The sequence below is a fragment of the Brachycentrus maculatus genome, unplaced genomic scaffold, assembly GCF_059751285.1.
Source record: "Brachycentrus maculatus isolate JH-2025_06_01 unplaced genomic scaffold, ASM5975128v1 h1tg000180l, whole genome shotgun sequence".
NCBI classification, from domain to species: Eukaryota; Metazoa; Arthropoda; class Insecta; order Trichoptera; family Brachycentridae; genus Brachycentrus; species Brachycentrus maculatus.
Genome location: NW_028280931.1, coordinates 857299 through 874687, shown reverse-complemented (window position 1 = coordinate 874687; position 17389 = coordinate 857299). Strand labels below are relative to the sequence as shown.

Genomic DNA, 17389 nt, shown 5'->3' with positions numbered 1-17389 from the left:
TAATAATTCTTGAAAAATAGACTGTTTGCTTCTATAAAAGTCGACACAATATTTAAGCTATAATAAGATTTAGCGTTTTAAAAGCATTGTTAACTTATGGTTTAGTAATATGACACCCACCTTATAGTTCGTTTGCGTTATCACACAAAATGAAATATGAATGAAAAGGAGATTTTTATGTAATACGATTTTAAATATAGTAAGTCATATTATAATTACGTTCAACAGAACGCCAGGAATGTAATTTTACATTTCCACATCAAAAGTTATATATTTTAATACTTTAACGTTATAAACAAGTTGACAGGCTATAAATAATAAATTGATGACATTATATACATGCATACTATGCTTATGGAATGTGTCCGATGGCTACATTTAGCAGTTAATGGAACATCCATCATCACTCATCGCGGGAACATTTACTCGCAACGTCAACAAAAAAGTAAAAAAAGGCTTGATTATATTATTTTTCTTTTGAACGAACTTAAGGGCTGTTTCTCATGAATTCATTAAACGTACACATTTGTATGCATCGTTTTTTTTTTTGTTTTTGTTTTGTTAAATGTATTAAAATAAATATGCCTCGTTTTTCGATTAGTTTGTTAATTTTTTTTTGCATACCAAAATGTATTTATGGATTGAATAAAAAGTAGTTTGAGTTATTGCATAAAAATGTTGGTATTTTATTTCAAGTTAGTACAAATTTATAGCTGCAGTAAAGTAAAAAATGTGATATAATATACCTTTTTATACTTATACTTTTTATTGCTAATTACGTTTTTCTGCATCACTTTATTCATATTTTTAGTTTAAATTAGTATCTCAAAATAATGAAAATATAAAGATCTGTGTATTTTTAATAATAAAGACTTGTATTATAATTTACTGATTTGAAAGATCTCTTCCTACTCCGTGTAACATTCACCATCCTACCCATCATTCAAAATCATATAATTGATTGAATTAGCAAATACTTTAAAGTTTTCCATAATTTATCGCTGATAATATAATTAAAAACACAATTTACGATTTTACTCAAGTAATTTGTATTTGTATCACCTGTTTCACCTTTTTAGAGCATTGTCAAAGCCTTACAATGCCCTTGCGTCATAAAATATGAGAATTGAAATAATTCTGTTGAATCGTAAATCTTAATTTGATGGATATTGATAATAAACAATTTCATTAATTGTTTAGGCAACCATTTTGTGTAGATACCTATTTTTTATAATAAATTTTTACTTGCTAAATGGTATTTCTTCAAAACTATTGTGATATGCGTTTCGATGCAATCAGCATCTTATTTGAAAATTACCCTGAATGCATCGAAACGCGTGTGACAATAGTTTTAAAGCAACTGTGGTATTTACCAGGAAAATAAAAATATGCTTTATGATGAAAATTTATATTGGCGTACATTTTTTTAAATATAAACTTTGATACTCGTATTTAAATATTTGATAAATTGATTGCAGGAAGAATCGCGGGCGGTTCAGCCGGACGGACGAATTCTCACTGAATCCAAAGTAACAACCGAACACGAAGAACTCAACGACGAAGATTTGCCGGATGAAGAAGTAAGTTTTCATACACATTATACAAAACTATTTAATAGGACGCTAAGAGCTCTAAAGATAAGGTCCCATCATACAAGTAACCTGCTGTACCCGGCCACGGGTAATAAAAAAATAATTGGAGTAATACTTCACAAATTTCTCAACTGATAGTGCCACTATCAAACGTATTTCCAAATCTTTCAAATAAATACTCAAATTGAATTGTATTAAATAAAATAAAATAAAAACTGCTTTATGGATGGTCAATTACGGTCAGAATGGTGAATTTTACACAAGTGTATAAAGTGATCACTTGAGCCAGCCAAGTGCCAGGTCATAGCTTTAGAATGCTCAGATTTTTATCTTGTTTCTGATGAGAGCGATAGATGTTTTATCTCAAGTTGAGACATCTAAAATATTTAATAAAAAATTAGAAAACACTGATTTTGTAAAATGTTTCACTTCACAATAGTTGAGAATCAACGAAATGTTAAAATTAAATCAATGAAACATAAATGAAGTCGAACACATTGAAAATGCTCAGACTTTTGTCTAAGGGGTTGCATTTCGACTGCATTCAGCCTACTTTCATCCTTTCTTGAATGTTTTTCGCAGATACTTTGTGGTACATTTTATAAACTTTATAAAATAAAACATTTTGATTTTAACCACTTTTTTATTGGTACGCTTTATCCAATCGGTTTCGACAAGAACCTTGTCATCATCAGGGTTTATGTACAAAATTCTAAAACATTGAAATACTCATAGTTAATTACCCTTCCCTTACCAAACACTTCCACGCACTCCGTACACCAAATTAAAATATGATTAAAAAAATATGATTTAAAAACTTCTCAGTGTTGTTTTTATTGTGTATTGCGTAGCAAAAGATTCGTACTTTCATCCTTATTCTGCATGCTTAACTTCTATAAATTAATGGTAGTATCAAGACTTCGTTTTGGACTACCAGTTTCCCTTTAGTTACGATCGACCTTAAGAATTTCTGGTTCGAATACACCTTTCATTTCAGTCATACTCGTACAAAGGTGTTAGTTCGATAGGAAAACACTACCTCGCTCCGTCAGTCGCGCACAATAGATATGTGAAGTAATAAATTACGGGTCCAGAACTTTCGGTTTCATTGCCAGCTCTTGCGGTGTAGCTGTGCGCCATTGTCTGCAGCAGCCGACAATTACCAACGAAAACCGAGTCCCACAAGGAAAGTTTCTCTCCAGTAACGAATGTGAGAAGAAAACGCGAACAAAACAGGCAATTTGACTTGCCAATTTGGCTGTGAGAAAATGGATATCCGAGTCGTAAGTAATGGACCCCTATCTCGTTACGCGATTAGTCTATTAACTCTTTAATATCGCGTGTTAATTGTTGATATATTATATACACATGTATCTTCTTCTTCTTCCTAGCTCCATTCCAATAAATCGTCTTTGGAGAGTGTTGTGGTCAGCTCTTCTCGTCCTCAGGTTGTAGGTCCTTCTATCATAGACTACGTCACTTAGGCCATACTTCGAATCACGTTATCTTTCTGTAGATTCCGTGAATTATTTGATCTTCCTCTAGTTGTCTTTCGAGAATGGTCCATGGTGACTGTCTGGTTCACCATATGATCAGGTTCTTTGCGTCCTATGTGCCCATACATTCTTAGTCCGTAACTGCAATATCATTTAATTCAAAATTGAATAAATCATGGGTGGAATGATGAATGTAACACGTGTGTAAAGTAATCACTTAAACCAGCCTATGATAGATCGTAATCCTTGTAAATACCCAGTCTTCTATTTATTTCTTTATCTGTGTTTAGATATCAAGAAAACTTACAAATAAAACTTAAAAATACATAAATATAAATTATCTATCCACATCTGTAGTGAAGTGGTTAGCTCTTTTAGCTACTACGCTGGAGGTCTCGAGTTTGATTCTCAGGGGGGTCAAAATAAATGTTAGGTAGTATTGAATTAATACAGGAGTGAATTTTGAATATTGTATTTATTTAATATTACTCTTGACTGGTACCCGAATCGCAGAGCTGATCACCTTCCCATCATGTATTTAACGATTAAGATAACTCTATTTTTATATGACCCAGTGCCCTATACACCATTGTGTGCTTAAAGAAGGTTAGATAGAGAAATTCCTTTTGATTATCTATGCCCAACTAAACTTTTTTTTGTGTTCATCCACCATTCTTTCTTTTTTACTATTTGGTGGAAAAAAAGTTAAAGAGGAATGTGATAGAATTCGTTTAATAGTTTTTTTTGTTTATTTATTTTTTTAACGAAAACTAACATATATGCCTCAGAGGGTTAACAAGTCTCTGCTTAATTTACTTTGATGATACAGATTAATGAACAAAGTCGACTCTAGGTGCTATTATATAATCAACGTCAAAATAGTTTCGGAAATTGAATACTTTGTAATGACGTGAATCTGAGAAAAACTGATATTCTCTTTGTATTTACAGGTCAATAATTACTTTCTAACAAGACTCATACTAAGTTTTGAGTATTTTATTTCGTACTATGGCTACTAGGTATATTTTAAAATTGTCGTTATAATACACAGAACATAAAACAAATTATACGACAACATCAATGTTTTTAATAGTTTTTTTACAACTATACAATAAATTCCAATCACGGTGAAATAATATTAAAGATTTAACAAACACACGACCTACAAGTAAACGACCTACATATTTCTTTATATATATTTTTAACTTAAAATAACAAGAATGTTCATCAAAATGGATTTCCTTTTTATCTAAAGAGAAACAAACTTTGGGATCAAATTTTACTTTTAAAATAAAAACAAAACTTTTTACAACGCTACTTTTGAGTTTATTACTGTAAACATAACTTGTTTCGTGAACTACGGATGTTCTCATGAATAGGTCTCAGAAAGTAGTCTTTCAAAAGTGTTTTATAATTTTATATTAAAATAATCATGATATTCCAAAAATTCTGATCAATAAATAATTGTGTCTGGTTGTGGTCCCGTGGTTAGAGTTTTCGACTCATAGTCAAAGTTTCTAGGTTCGAACTAACTCTACCAGGATTTGATTCTTATTTTTTAATTATGATTCGCTTAGGCCCATGAAAAAATAATGAAGTTTGAATATTTTTGTAAATTTTAAAAACACTAAAAAACTTTAATTAAAATAGTGAAATATGCAAATATTTGCCAACGGTCTTTTGACAGACGATACGCCCTAACCAATTTAGTACCAAAAAGTGTGCACTGTTCAGTTTTATGCGATATATATTGTAAATTTAATGAGAAATGATTTAAGACTTTAATATTTATTTAAAATCAGGACTGGTCCCTGAAGCGCAGGAGTGATCACGTTGCCTTCATATAAGATCAAGATAAAACTCTACCAAAACGATGCAGTGTCCTATGCACTATCGGGCTAGAATATAATATATGATTTGTTAATTTGAAAAATTAACTGTGGTATGTTTTTTATTATATTTTTGTAATGATTTCTGAAAAACAGTTTTCATTCAAGTAAAAGTTGTGAACGTATACCATATACTTATATACATATCGCGAAAGGGTCATTTAATGATAGTCGATGTTATGTAACATCAATTTCCGGTTTCAAAAAGTCGCTTGACTTTAGCGACATTAGCTGCATTGTTTCGCAAATGAACCTATTAACTATTCAGCGAGTGAAAAAATGCGATAACCGTTTGTAGGCAAGCCGCTTAGAACAGGTTTGTCAATTCTGTTCAACTAGTTATCAAGAATATACTTAACTGTTTTATTATGTAACTCGGTGCAGTAATTGGAAAGCAAATGCTTGTTAATTTGAATGAACGATATGTTTCGTAAACTAAATATGTTGGAATTCCAATATTAGTTCAAATATCAAAGCCATTAACGTATTGATAAAATTTCTCCCCAAAAATGCAAAATTACATGTTAACGTCCAAAATTATTCATTTTTAAGCATTGATGTATCTATATTTTTATGGCTAATAATGTTTGCAATGACATACGTACATTTATGATATTTAAAAATGTGTACAAAAATGATAAGGGTAAGGCGTTTCGTAAGTGATATTTTACCGGAAAAAAATTACAATTTTACTTAAGAATGATAACAAAATATATGGTGAATGAAAAGGATTACTAATAAATAGTAGGCGTAGAATAGCTCATATAAAATATGTACAAAAATAGATTGTATAGTTTAAAAAAAACATGTATACCGACGAATATACTGAATTTTGTTTTTTATTTTTATTTTATTGATTATATGTTATTTAATTTGTTTGTTGTTTAGTTCAAGGAAAGGAAAAAGATTCGTAGCACAAATTCTATAAATAATAACTGTTTATGATAATTTCGTTTGTCTTCTAAGCAGGGGCGTGCATTCTACCATATAGGCAGAAAACCATTGAAAGCTCTCACCTCGTTCCTGGATCTGATACAGAAGCTCAAGGCATCCTTGTAGACCATTCTTGCAAAAGCAAACCTTTCAAACCAAGTTGCGAAAACTTAAAAAAAATGTGTTCCGATTTTACTGTGAATTTACAGAAAAGAAACATCGACTCTATCTTCTTAGTAGTATCTAACTTACCTCGCTACCTACCTCCACTGCCTAACCTGATTATAAACTCTTTGACGCGCCACTGCTTCTAAGGTATGGTTTATGGATAATTTACGGCGATCGAGCGAACTTTTCTAGTTTTGAAAAGAAACTATTCAAAAACGTATCCCGATTTTACAGTGAATTTACAAATAAGAGTGCTTCTTACCCCTCCTCATTTAGTAGTACCTAACTTACCTTGTTACCTACAAATCTCTACTGCCTATCCTGATTATAAATTACAAAATCTATGCACGCTACTGATTCTAAAGTGTATTACTCTTAGACTGTAAGGAGTCGCAAAAAAGTCCTAAAAAGTTTTCTATTCTGTTTTATTTAGTAAGTTCCTTCGCCGTTCCCTTCATTTCCTGTTCGACAAGAATATCTCTCCAAACTGGTTCATTTTCGTTCGGACCCGTTTGCTTGCCTCTGCTTTGTGTATCCACTCACCGCCGCCATTGGTATTCTGCGCAACTCCGTCTTGCTTGCGCAAGTACACTATTGTATTTATTTTATATCACTCTTCAATAGTCCACGCAACGGTTAACATGGCCAATATATCAACGGGTCATCCACCTACCGTTTGGCCCGAGTGCCAGGTCTCCGTTTTGGCGACACATCAAACCTGTTGCTCCTTTCAGAGTTGCCATGCCGCGTTTTTCCGAGTAGTGAAATGCATCCAAAGCAACTTGGCAGTTGTGGCCCGTTTTTATTTATATTAAACAAAAAACTTGCTAAATTTTATTTTAAACTTTCTCTAGGATATTTTAAAATGGTACAATGCTGTTATTTATATATATTTTTGATTCGTCATTAACTTTGCGGAATGACATGATGATTATTTAAAAAAAATCAGCACTTTTATATATTACCACTTATTGCGTTTAATTTCATTACACACGACTAGTAAAACTTATTAATCACCTTTCGATGAAAACAACTGCTATTTTCGAAACTAGTCGTGTGTAATGAAATAAAACTCAAAATGTGGAATTATTTTAGTGTTTTTTTTTAGTAATCTGTTATTTATGTATCAATGATTTTCGTACTCTTTTGGGTACGGTTTTGTATTTATTGAAATTCATTATCTTGCACTACTTGCATAAAATAAAACGTTTAGCTTACCTGATTTTATCAGATTATAATAAGATTATATTATAAAAAGATATTATAAACAAATAAATGATGGATTTTACATCCTAATTGGGTTTTGGGGTTTTTTGGGGTAACAGGCTGGTTTGTCACATTTTTTTTATCACCATTTTAAAATTGAATAAAAAAGAATAATACGTGTTGTCTTCTAATTTAGTTCTATGGAAACAGGGACATCATTTGTGAAACAGGGACTTTATTGTGATATATGGTGTTATACGATATTCCGATTGTCACTCTATAAATCAGACTGGACATGTGTGTACAATAGGTGTTTCCACGAGCGAGCGAATATGTAAGTGCATTTAAATATAATATTATATGTTGTAACGATGGATAGTTACAACTTACAATGCACGATGTATTTGTCCTTGTTACATAATATACATTTAAAATATAAACATAGCAAATACCTGTATACTCGAATATTAAAGTTAGATCGAAAATTTTATTAGTTGTATTGAATGACATGGTTACGTATTCACAAATCCTGTTAAAATTTGACTTTGTAACAAAAACTTCGTATAAAAAGGTAATCAGTAACCAGTCTTTGTATCCTACCTTCATCTTTTTTTAAAATTGGCTTTTGAACATTATTAGGGTTTTAATTAATTTCTTTATTAAAAAAGAAAATTTAAATAAAATGCTTAGTGCATTCTGCGCATGTTTGAACAGTGGATTTTACAAAAATGTATAAAGTGATCACTTAAGCTGGCCGATGATAGATTGAAAGCCCTTAAACGACAAATATTTGCTTCTCACAAATTGCTTCAAGTATGTGAGACATTTATACGAGTATCTTGATAAAAATCCCCCTTGAATTCCATTCGTTTGAAGATTTGGACATATTCAAATTATTGATAATAAAAGGGTTAATTAAATTTTTGCTTTTTTATTATCCTTTGTAAGATTCTGGACGGTGGTCTCTCCAATTTACTTGTACGGAAGGAATAAAGATTATCTAGAAAATAATCTCTCTTGCGGAATACGTCACTTAATACGAGAGATCCAACAACGCACGTCTCCCTATATATCATTTCAATTATCCGTATAATTGCACTCTACCAAGAAGATGTGAAATATTTCTAAGGTTGCCCTTACTCTGGTGAGTTCTAGGAACACAATTTTTTCGAGATCTTACGTCAAAAGGGAAACACAGTTAATAGGGCCGCAATTATAATTCATGATCAATTTCCACGCCTTTTAGCGTGCAGCCTTTTGTAATTGCGACTTCCCGCGTAATGAGAGGCGATCACTTGCCAGCTAACGCATCCGAGCTTTTGAGTTATGCCGATATTTTATCAGAATGACGCGGATCTAAGCCTTAATTGGAATACGAAATCACGAAAACGTATAATTACGTAGGAGGCTGAGAATAATTATGTGATATCTTTGTCGATGTTTATTGATCAATTAGTTTGTTGTGACAAAAACTATTTTTATTGCTATTTCAGATAAATTATTAGGTGTTTTAGAATTGAGTTTACTATTTCAATTACATTATATATTAGTACAAATGTGTGATACTAATCTTAAAAAAATACAGTTCATGATTATATCTTTTAGAAACTTATTTTATTTTAAATTGATTACATTTAGATTATCTATGGCAGCTGTTCTCAATCTTTTTTGGGGGGCAACTATTTTTAAACCCGAATTATTTTGAGGAGCCCCATACTAAGCAAAATCTGATTTTATATTCATTATTTAATTACAATCATTTAATGAAAATCATACAAAAATACGTTTATTATATACACTACTAACTTCTACAATTATATATAAAACATCATACAATAATACCGACGTGCCCTACGTAAAGTGCTCTAACTACGTCAATTTTGATGTATTTGGTGTATGTTATCAACTGACCGTTTTCTACAAATATAAACAAACAAAAATAAATATAAAATAAATTACGCCCTGTTTTTTATTATTTATTTATTTACGGTTCACAAACAATGAAAAACATGTTACAATAAACGAAATACAGTGCAATACAAATAGTTTTGATGTTTTACATCAATTACATGGGAACACAACAAGCTTACAGAAACAATAAAGGTGCAGGTTAAACACATATTTAAAGAATAGTAATTTGGTTGTAAAAAAAGGCATATAATACGATATCTACATCGAAATTTCGAAATAAACCAAACTCCTACCTAATTTTGACAAAGCATAAAGTTTTTAAACGATTTAATACAATATTTTATCGTGCATTTGAATGTATAATACTAGTTTAGAATTTCAGATGAAATCGTTAATTAATAAAAAAATATATATATTGAAAAAATCTTCTAAGCTCTCTCCTATAAAGTAACAGATTTGCAGATAGAGTACTTTACGTAGGGGCCGTCGATACAATACCTACTAGTACAAGCTAAATAGTTTTCTTTGCAGTTTTGAATTATTGTATTGTAGATTTGTGATGCTGCTTGTTGCGTAGAGATTCCGGGAATCCTCATTGCTCCTCGAAGACCATTTTGAGAACCACCGTTCAAGGGTTAATTGTTAATTCTCGAATAAAATCTCGGTTCATCTACAGATTCAAGAAATACTTATTTTAAAATACATTGGAACATATCAATTTTAGTATTTGCATTGATACTGACAATATAACATATTTTTAAGTGTATTCAAGCCAGTTTGTTTATAATTTTCAGCATTCATTTACGTCTGAATTAGTTTAAAAAAAATGTTGTTTGATGTTCATATAAGCTATTAGCGTAGTAAAAATAATGATGTGTAAAATAGTACGTGCGTGTATCAAATGTCAGCCACCGCACTTCGCCATCTCTATTCATCTAGCAGTTAAACCTGGCGACACGAATAATCTTGAATCTGGGATATCCCATTACAGGGGATATGAAATTTTCACAATCTCACCATCTCGCCTCGAAACATGGATGCGTTGCTAACGAGTGCTTAGTGCCAGGAGGTCATGAAGAAAAATGTGTGAGATGAGGTTAATTTATTATCATGAAGCGACGCAGCAATTAAAAAACAAACCATAGACAGCCTTTAAAAAAACAATAAAAATTGTTATAATAATTGAGAAAATTTCAGAAATATACACATTCATAGTAAACTCCTTAGGTAATTGGATATTTAACCATTTTATAGAATGAATGTTACAATATGCATGATAAATAATGATTATAATAATTATGGATACTTAATAATTGCACCATATAAACGAAGTGTTATCTTGATCATGAGCACATGAAGGAATGATTATCAGCCCACCGCTTCAGGCACCAGTTTCGGGTAATATTGAATAAATATCTGAGAAATATCTGAAAGGAGTGAGCGACATGAGAAACGCCAGAAAATATCATTTAAATTTTTATTATTTAAGCTTTTTGAGTGTACCCCGTAAATGCCCAGACTTCCATATTCTTCTTCAACTTTGATGAGATGTCAAAAAATAATATGAAAATAACTCCTGTAAATGGAGATAATCCAGATTTTGTGAACAAGTATGTGGACACACTCAAAATGTTTTATTTATACTCGCTTAATACTTCTCTTTATACACAGTAGGTGTTTTGAGAAAAATGAGAAAAACAATTGATATTCCGGTTTATAAAATTCCTTTTTATATTACATTATTTTATTTTATTTGGGTACTGGGGTCACTTTTGCACGATGAAATGATCTTTATTTATATACACACATACATATTTACACACCAGCAAACTTATTGATTGATTGATTTTTAGTTATTATATAAAATCTTAATTATTTCAACTGCAACTCATTACATATATATTTTTTCTTTCTACAAATACAAGCTCTATTTCCCCCCTTATTTTCAAACAGCTGTATAAGGTATAAACTTTGACCTGTATTAGTCTGTTTTCGTTGGTTAAAATGTATTAGCTCGACAAGTATTTTGTAAAATACATTCAGTAAATTTAATTTAGAATACGTCTACTTGTTGACGTGTAGCGAAAACTAGCCAATTTGAATTAATATTCATATAAATACTTTTCGTATGCAGATGTCCACGAGTGATTTGTTTTCCTTTAGTTATTCAGTATGCGACTTTAGCATATGGGCCTTGACGGATACTCACAGTCGTGTGATCTGCATCTTAATATTGTAAAATATCCATTTTGACCTCTCTTGAACTCCAAATGTAAACTGGCCTGTTCTAGAGGAATGCATTTTGCATTTGGACAATAATTAACATAACTTATATTAATAATAAATATGTTTAACTATGCATATTATAAAGGAATGCTTTCTACAACTTTTTAAACCATTTATTTTTACAAATATTTTATGCAAGCTGAATATTTGACTCCGTATTTGAAATAATGAATATAATCTTATTTCTGTTTACAAAAAATATACAAAGTAAAAAAAAATACAAAAAGTATATATTTTTGATTTTTTATTTTGCTTTTCTCCAGAAGTCTCAAACTCAGTACTGCATCTCTTGTACCCGTTCCTCTCCTAAAGCCAAATTCATATTCCGAGAGCATTCTATTAATATTTCTTTCAGCCCTTTTCATTTGGGATATTTATCAGCATTTTAGATGCAATATATATTAAGCAATGTATCTTATATTGATCAAATTTTGTTATTCAAAGTAACGTTTTCTGGACAATAAATGGATAAATCTGTTGATCGTCTCCAGCGCATTTTATTTATATTTCTCATCAGTGGTTTATCCGATTATTAAGTATATAATACTCAGTGAATATGGTATTTATCTTCCATACATAATACAAACTAAGATTCTCTTTTGTTCTATGTACATTTTAATAATTAGTATTCCTACATCCCTATTTGCCATGAAATTAACTTATGACCTTTGTATCAGCAAGCACGTTTGCACCCACTCGGCTGCAAACCATACAACATATTCATAGAGGATCCTATTACATTATAAATGCTTTCAGGAAATCCTTTTGCAGAAGTCAATTACCATTTCCCTGTAAGGATATTATAAGTGTTCAGAAAATGTAAACACACAAACTAAGTATAAAAATTAAATTTTATACTCAGAATTATTACACTTTTGTATCAATTTATTTACTTAATTTTTCAATTATAAATAAAACACTTGTTTTATTGATACTTAATTTTTATACGTTTTTTAAATCAATAAAAGAAATTTTTGAAGCCTGTACGGATGAAAAATTACAAAATGTTTGGGCAATAATGACCAAATATAGACTTCGCTTCACATACGTTGTTTAAAAATGATGCGAAATGGATATATATTACTACAAAGTGACTGCCGACTCAATTAATGAAATCAAATTAAATGAGATTAGAAAAATTATATTAGAATCAATATTTTGAGTGTCAATTTTTTTTACTCAGAAACTCTACTTACTTACTTTGATTATGGCGAATTAACCCTACTTTTTGTAATCCAAAGAATTTATGAACCAAAATTTGTGCAAGCTCAATATATTGCAAACGGTCTAAAAAATGAGTTTAAAAAAAAATGGCGTCTTTTAGTATGTTAAATAATTCAGGAAAAACTTACATTTCATGGTAACTGCTAACATGAATAGTAATTTCAACTTAGGATGTAGCCAACGAAATAACATGTAGTAGATCTTTCAATTAAAGGATAAATATAACTTACGAAAATTTGACAATATAAGTAGTGTGGCAAACATGGGTAGAATGGTGAATGTCAAACCAGACAATGACAGGTCTTATGCCCTATAAACGCTCAAACATCCGTTTTCTTCTCCATCTACTCGTATATTGAGTTATTATAAGAGAACTTTAAATTAGATTCTATCTTTATCATGAGAAATAAATAGAACAATGGGCTTCTTGCACTTAAAAATGTTAACAATGTGATTTCGTAATTGAAACAAAATCGAAGAACCTCGATATTTTTATTTTTATTTTTATTTTTTAACTTTTCAATTGGCAAATTGCGATATAATTCAATTGAAATTTTTTATTTATAAAAATGTTTTACTATCAAAATATTCGTGAAAAAGGCCCCATATATTTGTATATATATGTTTTCATAGACAAATTGCTGCTTTGTCGTTAGTAAATATTCTTTGTATTTTGTGGTATGGTAATATAACACTCTCCTTATCATTCATCGTTCCCTTTGTGTAATACCACTTTAATAAGTACTTATTCGCGACAACGTGTTTTTGAATAATAATTCCATCATCAAGTCATTAAAATAAAATTATTACAGTCTGATATTTGTCAAAAGTTTATTTTTGTATAGACTTCACACCTACACAGTTAGTTCAACCACTTTTTCCATTCTTTGATACAAGACATAATGAAAGTAATTTAATTTCGTATAAAGATACAAGGTTCAATCTTACCACCAATTTGTATCGACTCTCAATTTTAACCACAAAACATAAATATAACGTTCACTTGTCCCATAAATTACATTAGACCACGTTTTAATTTCACTTCTGTTTTTTATTAACAAATTAAATACGAAAGGAAATCCTACATTAACAAGATACGAAAGGTGTTTTGTAAAAAAGTTGTACATAAAAAATATGCATATTTCAGTTCAAGAAATTTTGTAGTTTTGGCTGAGATTTGGGTACTTTTTACTAAAAAATTGTATTTATATTTACGAGTATATTGAACCACTTGGGAATTGAACTAGTGACCTCTGTGAACCGTGCCCAAATTTAGAAATAACTATGTTTCAAGGAGGAAAAATATGAAAGTAAATGAATAAAGGATAAGATGCAGGAGGCGGTATTCTGCCTATTTTTTTCTTTTTTTTTAGGTATCAGAAAAGAGTAATAATAAATAAATATTAAAGTTATAAAACAAAATATTAAAAAAGAATGTAAAAAGAAAATATTAGAAAGGAATGTAAGGCTAAACTAGGGAAAGTTGAAAAGATTACGAAGAGTTATTTTGTGAAATATGGACATGAGGAGCGAATGGATGGCAAGAGAAATGACTAAGAAAGTATATTTGGCAAATGAGAAAAACAGAACGAGGACGGCCGAAAAAGATTATGAATGACAAGTTCAATCAGAACCTAAAATGTCGTGATACCAAAAGTCTGCGCAATGGGAGGGCATGTATGACTAGTGGTATATTATGTCAGGACAGAAGAGTGTGGCATTCCATCCTCTCTACCTTCCCCTGCGGTGAGACGACGTGGTGGTAGCAGTAGTAGTAGAAGTAGTAGTAAACAAAACTATAAATGACCAATATTTTTGGTCATTTATAGTTTTGTAACTTGTAAATTTTGAATATTTTTGTTATAAAGTCATATCTGTTGTTATTTTAAAAAATAAAATAAAATTTTATACGTAGAGACGTTTGGTTGTAGAAGTTAGTAATTATTAGCATAATATGATATATTATGCATGTATATACGGATACATTCTTGTTTCGCAGTAACGAGGACAGTTTCTTCACGATTCATCTTTGCATTTATGGCGTTTACTTTAACGGGAGCACTTTGCAAATATATCGTTCCTCATAATTGCTTATTCGAACGGAACCATTATTTTGCAATTTAAAGGTAACACGGCATACTCTCATAGTTCTTTAGGGCTAGGTAAAGACATATTTTACTTTAGAAATTAACTTTTAAATGCTATTAATTGCATGTTTCTAAATTCGTTTTAAAGTTTTCAAGTTTCCTTGAAAATCGTACTTACTTTCCACGATTATTTTAATGTTTTTTGTTGTTGATAACGCATAATTATATTAAAAAAAAGTATAATGTTTTGATAAGTTGGTTTTGAATACCTTTATACTATTTATTGATTTGACATTTACTTTGTAAAATAACAATTATTTGAATATTAAAAAAAACTTCTTTCAGATCACTTTTGAGTTTATTAATGTAAACACGACTAGTTTCGAGAACTTAGCATGTTCTCATCAAACGGTGAAAATAGTAACAGTTTGTAATTTCACCTGTAGATGAGAACATATAGTATGTTGTTCTCGAAACTAGTCGTGTTAATATTTATAAACTCAAAAACGGTTTTAAACAAGTATTTTATTTATATATTTCATAGTCTTTGCCACACTTATTATTAACAAGTTATTTCAGTATTCAGATCAAGATGCAAAGGGCGTATTTCTTACTGCACTTCAAAATCGACTCTTTTAACGTCGTTTTTAAGTTATGTCCCGCCCGAGATTTTTTATGAGTTTGTTTGCAGGTGAATAGTTAAGTAGAAGCGAGTGTTTTTGCCTAGAATTTTCACTCATGAATTACATTAAATTAACTACAATTTAACTTAAAACATAAAGAGTAAATCCACTCACGAGTAGGCATAGGCTATAAAACTAAAAAAAATGAAGATTGAGTAGAGTGATCTAGATTTCAGAGTCACTTGGTCGTTAGATAATTTAAAAAAAAGTTAAGTAGATGTTTTATAGAAAAGACAATTACGGAATACTTTAATCATGATTTTTTTAAATTGAATTTATCGACATATTATATTTTAAAAATAAACTTTAAATATCATGCGCTTCCAAATCAGTTATGGAAATATAGTATGTATAATATGTACCCTTATTATAAAAGCCTTTAAAGTCTTTTCAGTCGCGGGTAGATATTAAGTTGAATTCGAAAAATAAATTATAGAGTCTCTCATCGTTCTATGTGATCCCCGTAATTAAATTATCCACGGCCCTTACCAACCTACCCATCTCAGATAATGTTTGATACTTAATAATGATATGTATGTGACCGGATATAGAATAGTTAGTATAAAATTCCTCATTAATTTAAAACATATTTACCTTTGAAAAAATGTAAAGATGAAAACTGTGAGTAATTTTTTTTAAGTACTTATACTGGGAACTTGATCAGTGTATATCATAGATTGATACATAAAATTCGTTTTTGAAAATGTATAAATAAAATCGAGTATTATTTAGTCTGTCGTATGCGCGAATTCACATTTTCCAATAAACTTCAACCTTGCAGCGATAAGTTCATTTAAAATGAAAAACAGTTAGTACCTTTCATATTCTTCCTTCATCTGGTTAAAACCATCATATTCATTAGTAAATTACTATTGCTCATGGCCAATGTATCAAAATCAATCGTCTTGGAACGGAGTCTACGCTGGTAAGTCAGATAATGTAAGATTTGTTAAATTAATTTATTTTATTTTAAAGTTTTTGTATAATTATTAATAACGCTTACAAACTAATAATTTCACTCGAATTATACAATATACACCCCATTATAGGAAGAATCATTTTATAAGAATTTTTGTTTTTATTTTAATGTTATTCCTGAACGAAAAATTAATGATATTAAAAATAACAACACAATACAGAGGGTTTAACGTTAAAGTTTTCGTCATGAAATACATGTAAATTATTTAAAATTTGTAAATAAATTTCAAAATCGGTATTATCCATATTAAATTTCAGTTTCTTTATTGTAAAAAATGTGTTTTTTAAATTTAGTAGTATTTTTTCATCCTGCTTTTGTTGCGAAATAGTTTTATTACTTTTTTCAAGGTCGTTTGAAAAGATCGTATTACAAAATATGCCGATGCGAAGGAGTTTAATGTCCCGCCCATTTTTGTTTCAATACACAATGCAGATTGTATTTCGAGACGATCATCTTTTGGAACAAACCGCCTACTCGAATATTTGTCTCGTATTACAACTTCAAAACGATTATTTGTTACGTCCAAATCAGTGGGCCATAAATTTATTAAAATTACCAAATATTTATGTACGGTGGTATGCCATAAAATCATTGTGTGATAAAGTGTTTTATTATTGAAATTTAAATATTAAGTACCATCGTTTATGGCGATGTTGATTTAGCGAAAAATAATATTTATATGCTTTAAATACACTTAATTTGAAATTCCACGACATAGCGAAAGGATTGTCGTTAATTATTATACTAACCATAGATTTCGTACGAAATATGCAAACATTAAAAAACAAAAAAAAACTGATATATGATTTGAATAACACTCGCCTCTTTTTATTAGTTGCATAATTTGTACTAAAGTATTATAACACGCGTTTTCACGCGTTTGTATACACATATGGAGACACTACTTGTATATATACATAGCTTTTGCATCAAGG

The 17389-nt window shown here is 30.1% G+C and overlaps 1 protein-coding gene across 5 annotated transcripts in view; it reads left to right on the top strand.

Annotated features, from left to right (window-relative positions):
• The window catches only part of chas (chascon), a 232952-nt gene that overhangs the window by 188157 nt on the left and 27406 nt on the right, over positions 1-17389 (top strand). For all 5 annotated transcript variants that reach the window (XR_015837748.1, XM_088262431.1, XM_088262430.1 and 2 more), the window contains exon 7: positions 1479-1580. Coding sequence is in view for 4 of the 5 variants with exons in the window: in XM_088262431.1 (XP_088118557.1) it covers positions 1479-1580 (102 nt within the window). In the remaining variant the exon portion in view is untranslated. The remainder of the gene's footprint in view (positions 1-1478; positions 1581-17389) is intronic.